Genomic DNA, 22,385 nt, shown 5'->3' with positions numbered 1-22,385 from the left:
TTGGAAGGAGGAGAATCCTGAAAATATGCTCTGCGAATGGTTACTAGGTCAAGAGCCCCAGGGAAAAGAGGAGGAGAAATATTTTGTTCCTTGATCGTAACTCGGCTTAGACACTAAGCTGCTCAGACGTCTTTGGGCATGCAGAAATGGAGATTACTTGTCTCTGGGATCAGGCTCCAGCTGAGAAAATGTTTCTCCAGGACACAGTTTTTGGAATTGGGTACCCAAATTCCACTGAGGTCTCACTGGCTACAGCCTCTTTGACCTCGTCTGATGTTAAGTGTAAGGCTTTGGGGCATGCTGCTCCAACATGAGCAGAGTATTTTCTATCATGAAAGGAGAGGCTGGGACAGAAAAACTGTTTGCAGGAAAACGTCTTAGTGGAGGAATTTTACCATTGTTGCTGGGATAGCAGATTTTAGTGGGGTAGTAAAGGGGAAATTTTCTGACAATCTTGAAGTCTAGGGCATTCACCTTGAATTAAGTGAAGGGTGGCAGTTGGTGGAATAAGAATATCTGAACTCAAAAGCAAGCCAATGCATGCATGCAAAAACATTTGGCAATTGTTTAGTGGAACAACGACAGCCTTAATAGCACAGCATTAGGCAGAGGGCCAAGAGGCAAAAATATTTGTAAATAGGGTTTGCTAATTTTTTCCACTGGCAAACATAGCGAAAGAGGGAGGGGGGAATTAGTGCTCTGAAGAGACAGGCCTGGGAGCACAGGTCCCTCTAGGTTTATGAACAGAATCCCTCTGTAATCCACATCCCAAATGCAAATAAGTTTGTGTTCCTGTGTGTCCGTGTGTGTGCATAGCAGAGGGATATAAAGAAGACGTGGCAAGAAGGCATTCCTCTGGTTCAGGAACAGGAGCCGAAGGATAATCAGAAATACAGATGGAACCTTCATCCTCCCCAGAAGGATGCCAAGGCCTGATTATGAAACCAATGCTGGCAGGCGATGCTGAATATTTCTGCCTATGGACCTGTCCTTTTGGAGGCTGTCTCCTGGTGTTGATGTTTGGGAGCTGTTGGAGTGGTTGCACCCGTACCCCAGCTCTCCTCTCTCCCCTTCAAGGCTTCCTCCTGCTGTGGCTCTACAAAGGAGTTGCCATCTCAGACAAGTGCTCTGAAGCACACCGAGATAACATGATTTGGGAGATCTGTAGCAGAACCGGTCAGTGTCTGGGCCTGGATTTACTGTCTCCCTTTCACATGTTACTCAGACTCTTCTCTTCTGCAACCCCTTTTCGTTTAGAAAGAAAACGTCCTGAGCAGATGCTGCCTATTCTGTGGGGTTTGCTGCTGCTCGCACCTACACGGTGAACCTGGGATGTGTGATGCCGACAGAGAAATGCATGGAAGTCCTCTGGGATGTCACTTCAGTAGAAATCAAGTTATTAACCAGCCTTTGATTATCAAATAGCAGAGCTCTTCTTCCAGTTTGTTTCTGGTCACAAACAGAAGTGTTTTTCCCCGGAGTGTGGGCATGCCCCAAAGTATGGGATGAAATTTTGGAAGAGCAGCCATTTGTCTCCTGTCTGACATTTGTGCATCACATGAAAAGACCTACTTTTGAGCCCACGTTTTGTCCCTTGTGACGGTAAGAACAAGCTTGACTGCGATACGAGTTTACTGCAGAAAAGGGCAGGCCATAAGGATTTTTTTGAACTTATGCACTGGGTGCATTGAATGATCTCCTCAAATTCTACATCATACTGTTAATGTTTCTGTCTTGACCATGAAGCACAATAACTCATCTCTCTCATCTGCACACATTTCAGTATCCAAGAAGGTGATACTTGTGTCTTAACTGGACTTAAACTGAAGCATTTTGAGGTTCCCTTTTGAGGAAGAACTTATCTATTTCAGTTAGGCTTCAGCTTAGGTAAAGCTCAAGCTCTGAATAATATGTATCTAAACAGTGAAAAAAGCAGTCTTGCAACACAGACCGTTCATGTGAATAATATAAGCTATTACAAAAGCCCAAAGGTGATTAATGATAAACCTTCTGTTAACATTTACCTGACAAAAAGAAATAAAAAGGCATCTTGAAGGCAGCAAGAAGGAACTAATGGGTGTTTTACAAAAATAATGCTGGTCTTCCAGCAGTACTCTCTAAATCACGGTCTGCCATTCTTCCTCCCCATGAAATAACCTGATCATGTTAAATGAAAAAAAAAAAAAAGAAGTGTTCAAGGGAGAGCTTGCACACCTAACAGCGCTTTCAGGGAGACTGGGAGCAGAGTAAATAAAATGTGTTAAGCTAAAGTTATCACATGAAATCACAGAATCATTGAATGGTTCGGGTTGGAAGGGACCTTAAAGATCATCTAGTTCCAACCCCCCTGCCATGGGCAGGGACACCTCCCACTAGACCAGGCTGCTCAAAGCCCCATCCAGCCTGGCCTTGAACACTTCCAGGGATGGGGCATCCACAACTTTCCAGGGCAACCTGTTCCAGTGCCTCACCACCCTCAGAGTGAAAAATTTCGTCCTAATATCTAATCTAAATCTAACCTCTTCCAGTTTGAAGCCACTACCCTTGTCCTGTCATTACATGCCCTTGTAAAAAGTCCCTCTCCAGCTTTTTTATAGGCCCCCTTCAGGTACTGGAAAGCTGCTATAAGGTCTCCCCAGGGATTACATGATGGGTAATAACTTCCCGCTGGCATACTTAGTTTTTCTACAGAATGTTTTGCACCACAAAGTTCTTACTTGCATGAGAGAATGTGAGCGACTGTGTAGAAAAGCTTTGGGTGTCCGTCCCATTTAAAAACCAAACGACGTGCTGCATCCTCCCTGATGCGCAGAAGTTCTTAGGACAATCAGTCAGTTTGGTGAAGGTCCAAGCACAGACTTTTACTTCTCCTTTTTAACTTCTCTGCTGGACGTCTGAAGACTTCATGTTTTGCCCATCTGGTTGTGGGAGGCTGAGCCAAATTCCGTCTCCATTTTGCTGATGCTGCACTGCAGCTTAGTACTCAGGTGAACATGCGGCATCTTTGCACCTTCCTGATTTTGGAGGGGATCTGGGAGCCATGCAGGAACCAGGCAAGATAGCTGAAACACCTTTGGCCTCGATCAGACCTCTCCCGTTCCTCCTTTGGCTCTTATTAGCCCTGGGCCAGTGAGGTGGTGATGTCGAATCAGTAGTGAGCCCCCCAGGTTTTGTCTGGGGGCTCCGCAGCTCATGTTTGCCTGCACACTTGGGCTGCAGCAGCCTAGATCTTGGTCCTGGGAGTTCAAGTTGTTGTAATTATTTATTAATGCATTTAATAAACACTGAAAGAGGAAAAGGTCCTGGGCTGACCCCCATGCAAAAGCTTTGCTCCTTGCAGAGACTACAGAAGGCTGCTTACAGGGAGATCGAGAAGCAAGCCCCCCAGCTCACTGGTTTTGTGCCTTGTGACCGAATCCCACTAAAAACAACTTGTGATTTATTTCAGCTGCATAATAATATTACAAAGTAATAAAAATAAAGGCATATTTAATGATGTCCTTCCATTAAATGGTATGCTCTGGCTGTCTACCAATGGCTCTACAGACCTACTGGCGCCTGTGTCAAGACTCTTTCTTTCAGCGTGGGGAGAGACATTAAATACCATGATAGAGTCCTATGTACCACCAGGTTATGCTGCACAATTCATTTCCATTAGGCAAGTCATTTTTTCCTTTCCTTGGCCATTGCAACTTTGTTATGCTAATAAATACGCTTGTGTAGTGGGACCCAATTTAAACAAAGACTTGACATAGTAACTTTGCTGGACACATCCAGAATGGGACATCTGGGTCTCATCACAGACAAAGGTCTCTTCTCTCACCCTCTCATCTTCACAACATATCAGTGCTCTCAAGCACAGCTCTCTTCAAGTCTCCAGTATGCATTTGTTATTTTCATTATTAGCTGAAAAAAATCAGGCAATCCCTGTTCAGAAGGGGAAAGGAAGAAGGGCTTTCAATTGTACAGGGAACTGGAGAAAAAATTAGGAGGAGGGGAATTACAATGGTAGAATAGAAACCATTTATTGACATCCTCCTTCTCAAAGGATTCAGAAGCGTTTTAAAAACTGCATACAGTTCACCTCTCTGAAAACTAAAATGCTGCAGCTATCTCTTGGGCAGAGGTAGAGCGGCCATGCGTGCTCTGCTGCTGTACAAGGCAATGTGTGTGGTGGATACTATCCCAAAGAGCAGTTCAGCAGGGGAGAGCTGAGCAGGCCGGATTCCAGTCCACAGATCGTTCAGAGCCTAAAAAGCCTGTTTCTGTGAAAAATGCAAGGGCACATGCTCTTTAGGCTGTCCATTTTCTGTCTTTGCTGAGCTACTCAGGGTAGGCTGGAAGCTGCTCTCAAACGGCCAAAGGGAAGTGAGCTGCTCTGGAACGGGCTTGGTTCATCTCCGACTCAGAGATGGTTTCCCACATACTGACTTACCAGCACTGCTTTCTGTAGTGCTTGTGTTTTCCTTGACAGTTTCCCATCCAAAGATGCGGCAATGCTGACCCTGGTTAATTATTCCCAGAGGGAAGGTGTACGCGCAGCGCCCTCCCACACAAAGCTGTGCTGCCAGATGAATCCCAACCTGCTCCAGAGGTGGAGGAAAAGGAGCCTGGGGGCAGGCAGAGCAGCTCTGCCCACTTGCTGCTCTCTCTGAAAGACTCTTCCGTGTATGATCTTGGCTTTCCTTGGTTCCCCCCGTTCTTAGATCAGACCTCGAACTATGATGGTTTGTTTACTTACACTTTTAGGCGGAAGAGCCAAGTGAGGTTGGCATCCATCACCCTTCCGCTTACAAATCAGTGGCCAACCCTGAATGTATTTTATTTATTTTTTATCCTCTTCTTATAAGATATTGTTAATTTAGTCATAGGAACAAAGCATAAATGATTACAGCAAGGTTTCTGCCAAGCATTTTAATGCACTCCAGAGACTGCCCCTTCTCATGGCATGGTCGGATCCAGCCATCAGTAATGGAGACCCTTTTTGAGAGAGGGGAAAAAAATGTCCTACTGTCTTCTGGCTCTTCTGCTCCTCAGCGATGTTCCTAGGTTTTTGTAACTTTGCTAGCCCAGGAAGCAAAGCTTCATGGCAGGCAGCCTGGGCCACCTCTCCTAACAAACTCCAAGTGTTTACCGAATCTGTGTGCTTAACTGAGACCTCATGCTCTCTCGCTTGATTTCTCATGACAGCCCACTATTAAATCCACCCGACATATTAGTACAATGAGAATTCAATAACGTATTACATAATTATTACATATTCTATAAAATACAATATAAATGGACCTATTATGTTTTGCAGAGCTAACATGTTGTTTTAGAGCAGCTTCCTTTGCAGTCATTCCCCAGACACAGTGGTCCTGGTAAAAGGATAAAATGATAATAATGAACACATGCTGAAGAAAAAGGTTTAATAGTTGATGCTTTCTTTATACCTCATACATAAGTAAGGAGGAGGAGGAGGAGGAGGAGGAGAAGGAGAAGGAGAAGGAGAAGGAGAAGGAGAAGGAGAAGGAGAAGGAGAAGGAGAAGGAGAAGGAGAGCCCCAGCATTTTTCCCTTCTCACTTTGCATTTTACTGAAATTGCAGGTCTAGCCAGTTCTGTGATAAAAATACAAACAAACTCGGGAGAGCTGGGAGTGTGTGACTCCAGGAGATTGGCTGGCTAGGTACGGGGCCTAACCTTTAATCTGCCTCGATTGCTCCTCCAGGATCTCTTTCAAAAGCTCTTTTTCTGCGCTCTAATGTTCTGCCAATCATAATTTGTATTCCTGAACGCATGAAAGAACCGTTTCCTGTCTCTGGTGGAAAAAGGGAGGAAAAAAAAAAAGTATTTAAAGTCAAAACTAAATTTTTCTTTTAAAGCCTACTACAGGAAAACAAAAGCCGTTTCCATTACAGACACAGTTCAGGCGTCTCTTTAGAAGCGATCACACATGGGAGGTGTTAACAAGCCATGTGCACGGGGTTACATTCCCTTTTCCATTCAAGTGTCAGCTTTGCTAGCTTGCAATCGGAGGCGAATCAGTGATCCATGGCTGAGCACACCAGAGAGGTATGATGTAATGGGCCCTGCGCTCTATCCCTCCTTCGCGCTGCCGGCCGAGCCCCGTCCCATCCAGTTAATCATTGACATGAAAGAGTCGCCTGGGCACTGACACGGGAGGGCGACGCGTAATTTCCCCCCCACCCCCCCATCCCCAACTCCGAGCTGAAGTGGTGGAAATTTTTCTCTCTTCCCCGGCCACCGAAGTCTCGAGGAGGTGCTTGGCACTGCTGGGGGGTGCGGGGGTGTGGAAAAAAAGGCTCTTTAATGGGAATTGGATGCCAGCTCCCTGTTTGGAGGTGCTGGTTTATGTGTAGCAGCTCCCCACCACCACTCGGCTAATCTCTATTACATATCTACAGACAAAACAGCTACTTGGCATTGTGTTGCGGATGTCTGCAACTTTTGCCAGGACGTTGAACAGAGGCCAGGAACTTGGGTGGAGACAGGAGCCAGAAGGTCATCTGGGGTTGCTGCTCTTTGTTAGAGCTAAATAACGTTGTGAATGTATTAAGCCCCTTTCCACGCACTGATTTTATTTTTTTTTCAGTGCCTTCAATAGTCTTTTTTTCTTTTTTTTCCCCACTGGGCTGGATTCATGCACAAATATGCAAGGCAGAGCAGTCTGCTCATTTGCGCTTAGCATAAAACCCTGAGTTTGAGGGGTTTTTTTTAGAGAAAAAAACGCACCAACAAACTCACTGCAAAGGTTTGCTCTGTGAGAAAAAGAACTTGGGTGCTTTGTCATTTCCTCTCTTTCAGACACTGATCAGACACTCACCTTCACGAAACTATCAGAGGATCTCATTATTGTTCCCTCAGAGGAGAAGCTTAAAAAACCAAAAAGCTGGAAGTGGGCTGAAGCAAATTGTGGCATCTGGAACTGCAAAGTTGCTGCTGGATCCTACAGCCCTGCTGAGCACTGGTCACGCTGCTGGAACAGCCCGGTGGGGACCGAAAAATGGCACGAGTAAGATTTGCATTTTATACCACTGATGTTATTAAATGAGTTCTGTGGCTGCATGGATGTATCTGCTTTTTCTGACCTGTATGATGCCAAAGTTTACCAACATATTGTTGAGTTGTTAGTGTGGATCTTCTGCATAAAACAGGCTGCAGATGAAAGGAGGTTAATACCTCAGTAACACAAATTATGGTTTCTTCCCATGTCAAATAACAGCAAAATAGTTACAGACTGGCGTGGAAACAGTAAACAATTTGTTATCAGGAAAATCATGATCTATTCTTCTTGTTGACACCATGGGAAGTGCATGGCTGGGTGAACACGTGGAGTTCAGGAGTTCACGGCAGGTGGTTCTCTTCAGTGGTGAGACTGATGTTCCTGGGGCTGTACACAAATGGCTTCTTCCTTTTTTTTATTCAGGTATTTTTTTGCCCATGAACACCTATTGTCTATTAAAATCTACCCATCCCCTATTCCCCTGCCTAGGGTACAACAGCCATGGGAGATGTGCTGTTGAGGTTGACATCACCAGGCTTTTTGGTGCTGGGGGACAGCCCTATTCTGCTCCAGGTAGGACAGTTTAGATGTGAACATCCTCAATTCTCTTTTCCCTTCAGCCTGCGTTTTTCAGACAGTCCTTTCCCTGACAGATAGTGTGCAGTAAGACAGGGAAATCACAGCATGACCCTAAAACATCACAGGTATTCTCCACGGTCACCTCTGCTGAGCCTGGCCTGATGTGTTTGGGACAGGATGCAAATAAATGGTGCCGGCCACCGGAAAACCCCACATTACCTCAGTTGTTTCCCAAATCACGTTCTGTGTTATAGACACCCTCCTGGTCCTTGGCAGTCCTGAGGGAGCTTTTGACGCATCCTTTGCAAAACCCCTCTCTCAGGAAGAGCTTTGTGTCGCTTCCTTAGTATATAAAAGGCAACGTGAGCGTTACATGTTACTCCCCTGCTGCTCCAGTTCATCCCTGGGACAGGATTGCTTTGTATCAGGCAAAAAAGTCCTCGTGTATAACATGCAAATACATATGTATCCCTATATATTTATATATAGATACATGAATACATATACATAATAAATGATAACACGTACAAATATTTTATTGATTATTAAATAATATTATGTATAATTTTTACCTGCAGTCTTGCTGGATGAAAGGTGTCGTAACATAAAATATTTTATTCATGGCTATGTTTACCCAGAGCGTGGCACCGTTTTCCAGAGACGTTATCTAATTCTAACATCTGAGAGACTGTTAGAATGAGATTTTGTGGTAACCACAAATAACAAAGGCAGAAAGATTGTGGAAAGGTAAAAGGGCTGATCTTGATTTGCAGCAGGCAAGCTAACAATTCCCTGCAGTCTCAATCCTACGTCCCAGCCTCTTTATGCTGCTTTGCTGTTTAGTAGGGCTTCTTTTTTTTTAAAGGACAAGACAAATTGTCTAGCCGCAAGAATTTAAGCAATGCTTTTAATCTGGGCGAAGAAATGCGCTTGCACTGGCTGCTTGGCTGCCTTTAAAGTCTACTATTGCAATATCTCAGCAAAAGGTGCATTTGTAGAAGGGGGAGCTGTAGCTTAACGTAGCTGCACTGTAAAGCTTATTTATCGCCCCTGCACTTGATTTACAGTTCTCAATAACCCCCTTGCCGTTTTTTCGGCTGAGAAACCTTCAGAGGTGGTGCCTGCCATGGGGGCAGGGGGAGGTACACCACTCCCCCCAGTGCCGCCTTGGTTCGAGCAGCACTGTCCCCTCCCCCATCCCATAGCCAGACAAGCCAGCTGATAATTGATGCAGGTTTTTAAATAACCTATGTTTTAAGAAAAGGGAAATTTCACTGTAGCTTTTTACTCTGAAACCACGGGGAAATGCACTGAACCTCACAATTTTTTCTTGAGCAGAAACACACTTTTACTCCCCAAGGGCTGGTGACATCTTAATGCTCTTTTTACATGGCTCAAGTGCCTGACATGAGCCTCTCCACTCTTTGTCTCCAGCTCTAGCCTTCCTTTCTTAGCCCAACAAACTCTGTTTCACAGGGTGCCAATATTGCTAGCACGATTTTGGGCACATGCATCTACGTGGCCACAACAGTCATGTATGAGTGGGCTGTATAAAACTCATACAGGCCAGAGGTTCCGATAGGGTCATAGAATCATAGAATGAGTAGAGTTGGAGGGGACCTTAAAGATCATCTAGTTCCAACCCCCCTGCCATGGGCAGGGACACCTCCCACTAGACCAGGCTGCTCAAAGCCCCATCCAGCCTGGCCTTGAGCACTTCCAGGGATGGGGCATCCACAGCTTCCCTGGGCAACCTGTTCCAGTGCCTCACCACCCTCACAGTAAAGAACTTCTTCCTAATATCTAACCTAAATATCCCCTCTTTCAGTTTAAAACCATTACCCCTCGTCCTATCACTACACTCCCTGATAAAGAGTCCCTCCCCATCTTTCCTGTAGGCCCCACTTGGTACTGGAAGGCTGCTATAAGGTCTCCCTGAGCCTTCTGTTCTCCAGGCTGAACAACCCCAACTCTCTCAGTCTGTCCTCATAGGAGAGGTGCTCCAGCCCTCTGATGATCTTCATGGCCCTCCTCTGGACCCACTCCAACAGGTCCATGTCCTTCTTATGTTGGGAGCTCCAGATCTGGACGCAGTGTCCCTCGTTTCCCTTGAGGGGAGACATCGCCAAATGCTGCTGCTGACAACAGCATCCCTGCGCTGCTCCAGGACCCAGCCCAGTGCCCTGACAGACTGGTGGGAGCAAAGGGGAGATGCTGTCGTTTCCCATTAATTCCTGGAGTCCCCTGCTTCCCGTGACACAACAAAACGTGCATCTTGTGGCCCTTGGCTGCAGGAAGAATTTGATACGTGGCTTGCAAGGTCAGAAAGGTTGTCTGTTCCTGGGTACACAGGTTTTCTTAACACACATTTGGGAGGGTCTGTGCACTGTGTCAGTGAAAACAGCTCCACACACAGATACACATCCACATACTGGAAAGAAGGGAGACAGATGGTCTCCATTACCCCATGTAACCAAACGCAGGATGCAGATGATCCGAAACAATTAGAATGGGAGTTCTCCTATCACAGAGCTTTAAAGAGATTTCATTCATCACATACTTAGTGGCATGGCTCCAGCTCCAAGGACATATCTGAATTAAAAATATCCATAATAAAGTTTTTCTGCTCAATATAACGTTATGATTTTAAAGTGTAAATTGGCTTGTCTCTTTAAAACCAGAAGGACGCGCTGTGCATCATCCTGATCCTGTGAGTTTCCCTTTTCCCACAGGACCATGAGGGTGTTTCTCCACTTTCTTCATGCAAAGGACCACCTAAATTTTTAGGAAAATGAGTCTGCAGACCAATTAAATGTAATAATTGGTAATAACTGCTGCCGCAACGGTTTCATTTCCAGCGGCAAAACACCGGGCTGATCTTTGCACATCTGCGTTTTTTCTCTATTTTGCCTCCTTGCTGCTGTGCTGTGAGAATGTGCATGGTGGTTTGGTTGGTTTTTTTTAAAATATCCTCTCTTGAAGTTTCAGGGACCACTAGAGGTCCCCAGCCAGTGCTGTAAAACACTTGCCCGGGGCGCTCCTTCCCAATCGCCAGCTTACCTTGGCCCATCAGCCTTGCAGCAGGACGAGCTACCCTCTTTGGCCTCTCACCGACTGTAACTGTGCGGGAAGAAATGTCACGTTCGTACCAAGCAGGGGAAAATATTTATTTAGCAGGTGCGTACGTGTTGGTTTTACCCCCGACCGCTGAAGCTGCTCAGCACTTTGGAATGCTCCTTGCCTTTACAGAGGGGATTAATGGGCAGCGTGAAGGTTATTATCCTATAAACACAGCTGATCACATGAAACCGCCACTTCTCAGCACCTCCTTATAAGAGAAAGGGATGGGTTTGGAAAAGATCATCTGAAAGAAGGACCTAGAGAATCAGACTTTTAAATCCATATTTAGCTCCTGAGCTGAATTTTTTTTCGGAAGTGCTACTCCTAAGTAACTCCTCCAGTTCAGTAGAAGTCATTGTAATAAGAGAAATCTGTGTGTATGCATGCCACATATTATAAATCACTTCATCTCCTATTGAAGCATGGCCACTTCTGGGTAAAAACACAGCAGATGTTTAACATGTCATGTCACAGCAGCTCTCCATAGCAGATTTCAGCAGGACAGGAAGAGCGCCATGAAACTGCAAGAAGGATTTAGTTAGGCGAGACGTAATTACCAAAGTTGGACTACGTCCAGGACACTGGGGCAAACCCTCCTGCCTTTGCAAATTTGATTTTAACAACTTTAATTTTAAACACCTGATAGTCGTATTTCTTGCCAAGGGAACAGATTGCTGAAAGTAAGAGAGGCAGCATTTCCTAGGCAGAAAAATCTCAGAAAATGAAAAAAGGAAAAAAAAAAAAAGTTTCCTCCTATATGGTTTGTGACACCTCAGTGGGAAACCATGAAATATCCACTGCAGAAATACATTTTCTGGGCTGTAGGTCAGCTTAGCTTATACTGCCCCACAGCCCAAGCAATATTTTGTGCATGGAAGTGATGAATTGTAGAAGGTGGAACAGCACAGGGGCATCAGTGTAGGGGGGCCAGGTTGGGGCAGTGCAGAAACAAAACAAGAAGAACCTGCCTAAAAAGAAAAAAAATCAACTTCTTTTGCTATTAAAACATATTTATGCATCAGCATTTATTGATGACGTTACAAAGATCCACATCTGACAACCAAACCGTTCAACACACCAGCTTGCTTATGTGGAATTCAACTGCGTCTACAGCATTGCAACAAAACAAGCAAAGCAAAAGCAATACCTGAAAGAAAACATCTTGTATAACACAGACCCTCTGAATCTCGGGAGGAACGCTGTTGACCTTAGCTACCCCCGAGATTTGCCACGTGAGCAGAGCAAATCATTTCTCACAGCAGGTTGCAAGCTTTGGAATAAGCAAGTCCTGATCCTGCTTTAGCGCAGGGGGACGGAGGAGGTGACTTCCTAGGTTCCCTTCCAGCCAAACATTTCTGTGACATTAAGGCCCATCCCCCAAAAGCCTATTAACAAGGATCCCAAAGATAATGGTAAGATAAGTTGGTAGCTTCTCCCGGAAACCAGTACTACCCTGCAGAAGGGTACTTCAGCATAGTTTGCAAAGGATTTGCTTTAAGTAGAAGAAAGCTGTACTTGCATCACCCTGAAAATAACTAGAAGCACATGGAGAATCTCTTTTCCCGGCTTTTTCGCCCAAGTGGAACAACCTTCTCCAGTTGCTCCTGAAAGGAATTTAATGAAATAATCCATACCCGAGAAATTATTTCGGTGTTTGTACAAAACATAAAACAAGTGTCCCGGGACTTGCTCTGTCCCATTTTCAGCTCAGGTTGTGTTGCACATGGGACGCATTTATCTCGGATGGAAAAAAAAACCTGAACTACCCATTTCCCTAATGTATATGCTGGTCACACTGTGGTTATCGGTGGAAGCCAGGTTGTGGCTGTTGAGTTAATATATGGCCCTGAGTCATGCATGCAGCTTATATTAAAAAAAAAAAAAGGGGGGGGGGGGGAGGGAAGGAGAGGGGCTCAGGCAGATGTAAGTTTTACCTACTTGTCAGCGTGCCAAGGTTACAGTAGGCTGTGGGCTCCTGTTGCTGTCTCCCTCACACAGCCACACAACACAAGACCTTACGCCAGCGCTGCTGCCCTGACCCTGTCTTTAATGCCCCAAGTCCGAACACATCCCCTCGCTTCTCGTCATGAGACAGTGCCGCTTTGGGGCTTGATGGACGGCCACAGACCCCTGCAGCCCATCAAACTCACAGGTCAGCAAATAAGCCCTCGACAGCTTCGTTACAGGATTGGGCTTGGTACATTCAACACACTGTTTATACCCAGGGAACGAAGCAGACCAAAGCTTCAGTGTATTGCTTTTTCAATCAGGTCTGCTGCCTCATTTAAAGAATGGGAAATGTTTTCCACCCACCTACTATTAGAAAAAAATTATTATTATCATTACAGCTTTGCTACATACTGAGGTATCCCCTCATACATACTGAGGTATCCCCTCGTGCATACGGTGTTACACAAGAAAGTGCAATTCACAAGCTGAACAAAATAATGAAATATTCCATGTTTCATTGTTTCTTCATCAGCATGGTAATGAAGCACAGATATACTTTATCTACTGTGTTGATGATGAAGCTCAGACACTAACGAGAGGTTTGTTGTTATTTTTGGCTGTCACACACAAAAAAACTATAGCAGAGGCAATGGCTTTACACAGATAGCTGCTTGTTATTTTATTCTGTAGAGTAACTAAAAGGACTAGTGCAAAACATCTCAGCCTCAGTTCTCTTCTGGTGTAAATCAAGGCAGTTCCACCACAGATCGCCGGAGCTCTAACACAGCGTACACCAGGGGAGGATCAGGCCCTCTGGTACAAGTATAAAAATTTCTAATTGCAAAGACTTGTACGAAAACAGTATTCTCCCCCGCACACCTTTTGTGTTAACTGTGTATCCTCATCTCCAATATTCTGTCACTTCAAAAGCCATTAACAAATGTATAATTGGCAAGCAGAAAGACATCACCTTGTCTAATCAGCAGAAAACTCTTTTCTACCCGAGCCCTGAACTCCCAATCGCAATCACAGCTAATTGAGATGCTATAAATGCGGACAGGCCGAATGTTCAACCACGGTCTCCACCTTTGAGTCTGACTGTATTGAAACTCTACTCTAAGGAGAGTATCTGCATTGGTACCCAAAACCTGTGCTATTGGTAATTTAAACAACTGGTTTTACAAATTCCTATGACATTATAGTCTCCTGATTACAAAGCATTTAAGGCAGATACTTCCTTTTAAATGTATGCTTAAGCACTGAGGTGTTTTGGAACTATATGAAAAAAAAAAAAATTATTCTTTCTTGTTTCTTTGGGACAGCAGTACATTGATAGTCATTATTTCTCCTAATAAAGAGAAGCACCCCTTTTCCCCTTGAAAGAAAAAGACTCAGCTCCTTCACGATTACCTCGTGCATGGCCGACTTCAGGGCTTTTATGCACAGCTCATGCCACCCTGATCAGAAAGTAATTCTGCAAGTAACCTTGCTACAAACCAAAAAGGTGCTCAGTGCCTTTGGTCTGCTTTGAATTCACAAGCACATGGAGAAACTGTTGTGCAATTTTTCCTAATTAGAGAAAATCACCACCCTTTAAAAAAAAATATGAAATAATAGATTAGAGTGTTCTAATCACAAGCTAAGTTTTAAAATAACACCAAATATACAAAAAGCCCAGTCCCATACCTTTATGCTACATCTTAAGAGGGTGAAAAGCTTGTAACAGGCTGGCCTTGCCCATAAACACGCCGAAGGCTCTGCGAGCAGCAGTCGCCAGGTTGGCCCTCATCCTGCTTCATTTGGGTAAAACTCCCTTTGACATCAGCTGGGGCAGGGCTTGTTCCTAACTAAATCAAAAATTCAAGACAGAAAAACCACAGCTCATGACTGTTGCAGGTAGCTGGAAACAGGCTCCGACCCTGAAATTTGCTGAAAATCTTTACCTCAGCATACAGATATAGACTGAAATCGCTGTGCCGTTTGGGGGGAAACCAACTATTATTTATGCCTAAACACCTTTAGCTCTTAACGGGGAAAAAAAAGAAACACACTAAACTCTCCTGAGGTTGCATGTAATGCAGGGTGTATGACTTGCTTACACCGCTTCTCACGCGTACACCTGACACACACACACACACGCGAGCACATGGATTTTTACTACCCAGGAGAAACCTTAGGTTGTTTAGATTTGAGACAAAAAGCAGCAGTCCATCATCTCATGTCGTTCTAAAAACCCAACATTTACAGAGCTCTTTCCAAACGAGTTCATTAAGCACTGCATGCATCTTAAGGCCATATGCAGCAGTATAATTTAGAGCGTTTCTTTTTCTGGTTTACCCACTGATTATTATGTGCTGTAAAATTTCAATTATCCCAACTAGTCAGGGGAATAAAAAAGGGAAATAAAAAGTAGGCGATGGAAAAGCATATGTTAACAAACGCCATAGAAAAGCAGTCCATGTAACATCAAGATTGCTGCATGTGTGACATTTCAGCCTCATTAAGGCCCTTTTTCTTCTTATAGAAAGATTAGCAGAATGAATAAAAAACATAAAATGGCAACTAAACCATCTCCCTCACTCTTACTATGTTCTTACAACCAGCGGGCATTTTAAACCACCGTGGACAAATGCACAGCAAATTTTATCTTCATTTTCACTGTGCAAGCTCAAAGACCTAGAAGGAAAAGCACGATCCAAATTAAGAGCTGGATATGGCCCATGTGGGAACAGGAATGACGTGAAAGACACAAGATATCTTCAAATTTCTCCCCATAACATATCAGTTTAACAACCTAATTCTTGTGTGTGGGGCAGACATACAGGGCTAAAATGGCTGCTGATATAAATGGAGATGTTCCCAAATAATTTCAGCTTTCTCCATTCACATCCCAGCGTTTGGCACCCAAACGCTGTTACTTAAGCCCTGAATAGTTGCAAGCACAAAATTCTGTCCCTGAAAAAATATGTCACGGAAAAGGGCTGGGAATTTTTTTTCATGTGTCCGACCTGTAAAGCTGAGATGGTGAAAATTAGTAAGCTGTCCCTGCTGAAACCATACAAAAAAGTATGTAAAGACATGACGATATGAAAGGCCCCAACTGCACAGTGACTTGTCCAACCACATTATTACATGTATACAGTTGTTTTTACCTGTTGACTACTTTTTCATGTACAATGATTTTTAATGCACGTTAAATTGCTCGCCTTAGCCAATTTCTGTAGTGTCCAAGCTTGCTTACCAGTGTTTTTTAAGGCCAGTAATTTCTCACCAATGTGATTCCAGTTGATTTGGTCTAACTTTCATCCCAATGAAAGTATTTTCTGTTTTCACTGCTGCTGTCAGGGATACATGGCTGTGGGATGCCCCTAAGTGTCCGCAGCCTGCACACCCTGGTTTTGAAGGTTGAAGAAGCTTGGCAGATGTTTCCAACCTCTCCTGTGCAGAGCAGTCCTCCTCCCCTTGCTTTCAAGACATTGGCTTCTTTGCAGCAGCTTGCGTATTCGTTTTGACTCGCCTCTTTGCCGAGTAGTAATCTGGTGAAGAACACATACACAGCATCAGGGCTATGACTCTGCTAACGGCCGCTTTTCAAGAAATCTCTCATATTCCCTTTTCGTGTTGAAGAAGTCACTTAGCCTTCTCTGTGGCTTGTTAATGAACAAAACTAATACCTTTAGCACGTTCTGCATAAAGCTGTGTCATACCAAGCAAAACAAAGGAAACGTGCTGGCTTTTATCCGGTTGAGATCAAAAGACTTTGAACCCTCTTATGCAAGCTGAGCAACGCGACATTTCACTCCAACTTTTAGATCTGCTGCTGCAGTGCTGTCCAGACAGAAATAGGAGGTTTTTTCCCTCTTTAAAAGTAACAAAAAACACTCTGTAAAATAACATCAGAAGAACTATATATATGGGGCACTTTATTTCTGCTTATTAGATCAAACTGCAGATTCAAGGAGGACTGCATAAAACCCTGCACTACCACTGAACTGTAACTAGTTCTTTGCTCACAGTAAGCACTGTGGCTCACGAGGAGAACATCCATTACGTTTTCATACACACGTGTGGCTGAAGCCTTGTTTCAGGTGCAAATGTAAATTAACGTTAACTACAGAACCATGATTACAACACAGGAGTTTCCTTGGGAGTTCCTTCCCTGCCTCCCACCCTTGCACAAAAAAACACATACTTTTTTTTCAGGTCATAGGGCAGAATTAGCTGAAATGGAAGACAGATGATTATTTATCTTCAGAGTTCATGGAATTTGTAAATTACATTCATAGCAATGAATTTGCTCCAATTTCAGCTGAGGATGCGGGCTCCATGATATTTAAACCTGAGCTTTCTATACAATCAAATTGGCGACAACTACCAAGTCCTTGCAACACAAAGTCTTGCATCCATTTCAACACAGAACATTATTGCCGGGATGACTGGAATTCTGCAGGCTTTCACAGCCAAGTTTGTGCAACGAGATTCCTGCAGCCAACTTCCTTGAGGATATGTCTGCATGGCACAGGAGCATAGTGGAACCTGACCTAGCCCTCAGTTGGACTTCTGGAGCAGGACGTGATCCCAAGGAGAGTGTATTCTCCCTGGCAGGAGCAGGCACTGCTAACTTAGTACAAAAGCAAATCCTGCTATTACTGTAACCCGCTGTAGTCTCTCAGTGGAGCAGCAGAGGAAAGGAATACCAGTAAGAAAAAGAAAAAATAAGCTTACATTTCCAAATGTAATCCTTACTACTTATTTCTTCCGTTTAAAAGACTTCAATGTAGCTATCCTTCATTTTATTTTGGGAAAAGAAATGCATTAGGAATTATCCTTAGTAGACGAAATTCAGAAAAGACTTCAGCAGTCAGTACTCCCATTTCTGCCTGTGAAGAATTTTAGCAAGAGCCCAACTGCTCAGAGCCTAATTTCAAAACTGGTGGAGGCACTTAAAAGCCAGAGGGTCGCAGATTCCCCAGAGCCACATTCAGATGGTCCGCCTTCCATCTAAGATGCTAAACAGAGTCCACGGGAGTTGGCTGGTTAGCCAGAGGGACTTCAAAGAGCACTTGCACTTTAAGTATATAAGGCATAAGTAAGGTACTGAGGAGGATGCTGCCTGCAGCACGTCAATAGGAAAGCCTGGCCACAGGGACCTAGGAGGGAAAGATTTCTGTTGTTTAAAAATACCTACCTAAACACCTGCTGTCCTTTCCTCCCCATTTTCTCCCGGCCATCTTGCATGAATGATCTGCTTCAGAAGTAAGACCAGCTAGTGAAAACACAGGCTTTTTACCAACTATTTTCTCTCTTTGCCCTTTAGCAAAGGAGACAAGGATTTATGACTACCTCCCAGGAGAGCCAAGGTCTAAGTGTATCAGGCTCAGGCAAGCCAAAAGGTTTGGAAAAGGAGAGGAGTGGAAAAAAAAAAAGAAACAAAAAGAAAAGGAAAAAGTTAAAAAGGCTTATAGCCTGTATCTAAGCTGCTTTTTCTATTTGCGGCTCTCCCAGAAAACAGAGCAGAACGACACTGGGGTCATAATGAAAAAGAGAGATTGGAGGTGAAGTGCATGTATATAAAAGAGTTGAGAGACAGAAGGAAAAAACCTATTTTCGTACCAGTTCACCCTGCGTGTCTGAGTCGTCAAATGCAGCAAGAAAACCTCTGCTCCTTCCACTCTGGAGGCGCCAATGTCCACAAAACCCTATGGTTGTTTTTTTAATATATTGATATTTATTTAATGGGCCACAGCTGTCTTTGAAAGTCTAAATTAAATGCACATTGTTGGATCTTAACATAAAGCCTTACAGCGCTCTTGTTGACCAAAGCAGAACTCAGATAACCGGGTTCAAATCCAACCTCAGATCCTAATCCTAAACTAACCTTTCATTACAGGATGGCAGAAGTTGAGCAAAGGGGTGGAAGAGTGGGGTCAGTCCGTATCAGTAGGTATGACTTTCCCTGGCTCAGTTTGGCCTGAATTACTTCAGTCGTGCCTAGAGGGACGAGGTTCCTGCCGCTTAGAGGAAAACTTCTAACGCATCCTTCAGCTGGCAATAAGAAGGGGGCGTGCGCGTGTCCCTGTGTGAGAAGGATTGAGAGAGGAACTGATCTCCAAGCCTCACCAAATGAGAAGACTGCAAATGATTTTCCTGGCCCATCTCGCACACCCAGATTCCGTGGGGAGAAGGGTACCGTTGTTAGACTAAAGTGTTTTCTCTTAAGAAAACACATGTGGGAAAGTGTTAAACTGTGCAGCGTGGTATTTTGGTTTCCACATCCCCATATGAAATGTTTCTTGCCTGGGGAAAACAAAACGGAAGAAAAATATCCCCTGGAAATATCTGCATAATTTACTCCCACACACCTAGTGAGAGATTTACAATTGAACAGCAGTTCCCTCAAACCATCACAACATTGTGCTCTGAATTGCACTTCTGTACTCTTACCTGTAAATTATACTGTTAATTAGTTAATGGCTGTAAACTGCTTTGGAGAAGAAAAGAGCACTCATTAAATAGCATTGTTCTGTACTCCAGTGTGCAATGTTCCACCTTTCATTAATCTCCAACCTCTTCCTGAACCTCTCACTAGCAATTAAGTTTCATACCCTCAAATAGCAAATTAGTCTATTGTCTGACTTAACTGAGATCAACATCACTGTTCAGAAAGTGTTTCCTGAAACCTTAGCTTCCATTATCTTCTAGGCAATTTCGAGCTGGTGTCTCACATCAAATTCCCGAAAGAAAATCCTTGGTTTACCTCTTGAAAACCTCAGTCTTGGATAACCCAAAACCCCAATATGGACAAGGGAAATCCATTATAGAATCATAGAATCATAGAATTGTTGAGGTTGGAAGGGACCTTTAAGATCATCGAGTCCAACCTTTAGCCTACCCTGACAAGAGCCACTTCTAAACCATGTCCCTAAGTGCCCCATCTACCCTTTTTTTAAACACCTCCAGAGATGGTGAATCCACCACCTCCCTGGGCAGCCTATTCCAATGTTTAATAACCCTTTCAGTGAAGAAATGTTTCCTAATATCTAATCTAAACCTCCCCTGACGTAACTTGAACCCGTTTCCCCTCGTCCTATCACTTGTCACCAGGGAGAAGAGGTCAGCCCCCATCTCTCTACAACCTCCTTTCAGGTAGTTGTAGAGGGTGATAAGGTCTCCCCTCAGCCTCCTCTTCTCCAGGCTAAACAACCCCAGCTCCCTCAGTCGTTCCTCATAAGGTTTGTCCTCCAGACCCCTCACCAGCTTTGTAGCCCTTCTCTGGACACACTCCAACACCTCAATGTCCCTCTTGTAGCAAGGGGCCCAAAACTGAACGCAGTACTCGAGGTGGGGCCTCACCAGTGCTGAGTACAGGAGGATGATCAGATTTTCTGACCAAGCTCAAATCCTGTTGAGAAGAGAAAAGGAGGGGCCAGATGTTCAAAAGAGCTTAGCATGCAGGATGCTGAGGACTTTCAAAAACCTAAAGCTCTGTTACGGGTGCTGAAACCCGCTCCTGGCAGCAAGTCCTGGTGAGAGGCATTTGAAAACCTAGCCCCTTCTGCCACCTGGCCAAGTTTAAGATCAATTTGCCCTTAAAATTTCTGTATGCCTTCACTGAGTACAATATCCAAGCTGAAGTTAGCAGGAGACCCGGCTGCTTTCTCTGGTTTCTGGTCTTCCTTCTAAGGCTTAGCTGGCTGGGCAGCGTTCCTTACTGCACTTGGGAAAGGGTGCCCATGGCCAAACCTGCAAGCAAGCAAAAACCCCAAAACTCCCATCTGACGCTGTTTTCCTGCTGTGCTCCTGCTTGAGAAATCATCTCACTGCCTTTCTTAGACTGCCTTTTTAAACATCTAGCCCTCCTAACCATCCCAACTATGCTCCAGCAATAAGTGGTCATTATCTTAGTGCTCTGTGACAAGTCCTAAACAGAATCCCAGGGCCAGGAGGTGGTCGCATAAGCCCTTTGAAAAACATAAGCCCCATGCCTATCAATTTAGAGCGTGCCTTCCCTCTCCTTCAGATGCTTCTTTGAAGGGTTGCACTTTCTTAAAGCAAGACTGGTTTACAGGCCCACTTTCTTGAAGCAAGACTGGTTTGGGGCGGGGGGGACACCCACCAGAGAATTTTTAAGCAGCTGCTGGGACCAGGTTTGATCGTCTGAGCCACACCAAGGTCTCACACACCTGTCAAAGACATCTGTCTTCTCTTCTTCCCTTCCAAGATCCTCTTGCCCCCTGTCTTCTTGGAAGTTTTGGGTTTCTCAGGCAGTGCCACCTGGGCAAAATGGTGACTCTTGTCCTCCCCACCCAGGGGCCAGTTCAAGCGCTGCAGTGATCTCCGAGCATCTCCCACCATGCAGCTGTGGTAGAAGGCGGGCACCTCGTGGCCTTCAAGCTCTTCCCACTGCAGGAGCCCCTCTGCTGGCGTGTCCCAGAGGAAATCGAAGTTCCACTTCTGCTGGGCCCCCTCCACGTTGTTGCGCAGCATGTGCTGGAAGTCCTGACGCAGCTGCTCGTGGTCTACGGGGCCAAAGAGGTTCCTCCGGGCGTGAGTTGTCTTCCCCGGCCTCCGCTCCATCTTTTCTCCCTGGTGCCGCTCCCCGGTGAGCGTACACAGCAGCGACTCCCTGCCAAGGACAGAAAGACCATCAGCCACCCTTTGCACGCTCAGTTTAGTGGGCACTGCGTACTCTTTGAGGGGAGTGTGGCAGTAAACCTAGATACTTTTGATCCCGCAACAGGAAATCTTGGCTTATTTTGAAAGACATTTATCCCGATCTCCAGTCCAGAGTGGGAATCGCCATCTATAGGATGTGTCTATAGAAGGAGAGGGAAGGGTGAAAAGCCCTCACCTCTTTTGTACACCCTTATTTCAGTGTACACCGAGTGAGGGCTTGCCCCACGGGTTACTGAGGCACGCAAGGAAGTGGACAACATCCCCTGAGGTAGTGCAGCAAAAGGCAGAAAGCACAGAAGTGGTACATGGGGAAAATGGCCATGTGTATCACCTTGAACAAATGAAAGGACCTGAGAAGGAGAATATCCAAGACAATGAGGGGTGATGACAATCAGTAAACTACAGAAGACATGTTTAATTTTACAGTGAAGGTGGTAACTCTTTCCTGACTAGTCTTACCATTTGTTTTGCAGTGCCAGCCAAGTTGGAAGCTAAAGGCAACCAGAGCAATCACCTGGTTTTTGCCTGACATTTTCATTCCCTTTTCTTGAAGCAATTGCCTGAGAAATAGTCCCAGTCGCAGACAAAAACAGTCTTTTTTCCTAAAGCATCAGTAGGCGGACTTCCCATTTGATAGGCCAGCATGGGGACAGAAGAGATGGGGTTTGCAGCCTCCTCTGGCAGGTAAGATGAGGACACGGCAGGATGGAGAACTGAAACAGGGCATTTTGCAGATTTCATAGGCCAGAAGGGCATAAATTTCCAAATACATTCACCTATTAATTCCTGCAACAGATCTTGAAAATAGATCTTAAAGGTCATAAAGAATTCTTTAAATATGGATTCACAAAAGTTAGCCCCTCTCACAAGCTGCGATGCATAGCAGTGGCCAGGCTAAAACAAAACTTCAGAGAATCATTAGCGAACAGTCAAATTTTGGACTTCTTGTGCTACTGAATTCTGAAGGGCATAAAGGGTTTGGGGACAGCTGAGAGAGGTCAACTGGTGATTTGCCTATAGACCATGCAGATAGAGCAGCAGAGCTCCCGCAGA

General features: G+C 44.7%; 1 protein-coding gene across 1 annotated transcript; it reads right to left on the bottom strand.

Moving 5' to 3' along the window:
- Positions 1-16,124: 16,124 nt before the first annotated feature.
- On the bottom strand, positions 16,125-21,233 carry LOC141737811 (cyclin-dependent kinase inhibitor 1-like). Its single transcript, XM_074572786.1, has 3 exons — positions 20,840-21,233; positions 17,845-17,904; positions 16,125-16,192 (listed from the first exon to the last, which is right to left on the bottom strand). Exons 1-3 carry the CDS (start codon positions 21,231-21,233, stop codon positions 16,125-16,127), a joined length of 522 nt encoding a protein of 173 aa, XP_074428887.1.
- Positions 21,234-22,385: the final 1,152 nt, after the last annotated feature.

The sequence above is a fragment of the Larus michahellis genome, chromosome 1, assembly GCF_964199755.1.
Source record: "Larus michahellis chromosome 1, bLarMic1.1, whole genome shotgun sequence".
In the NCBI taxonomy this organism is placed as follows: Eukaryota; Metazoa; Chordata; class Aves; order Charadriiformes; family Laridae; genus Larus; species Larus michahellis.
This window is presented reverse-complemented; position numbering and strand designations above follow the sequence as displayed.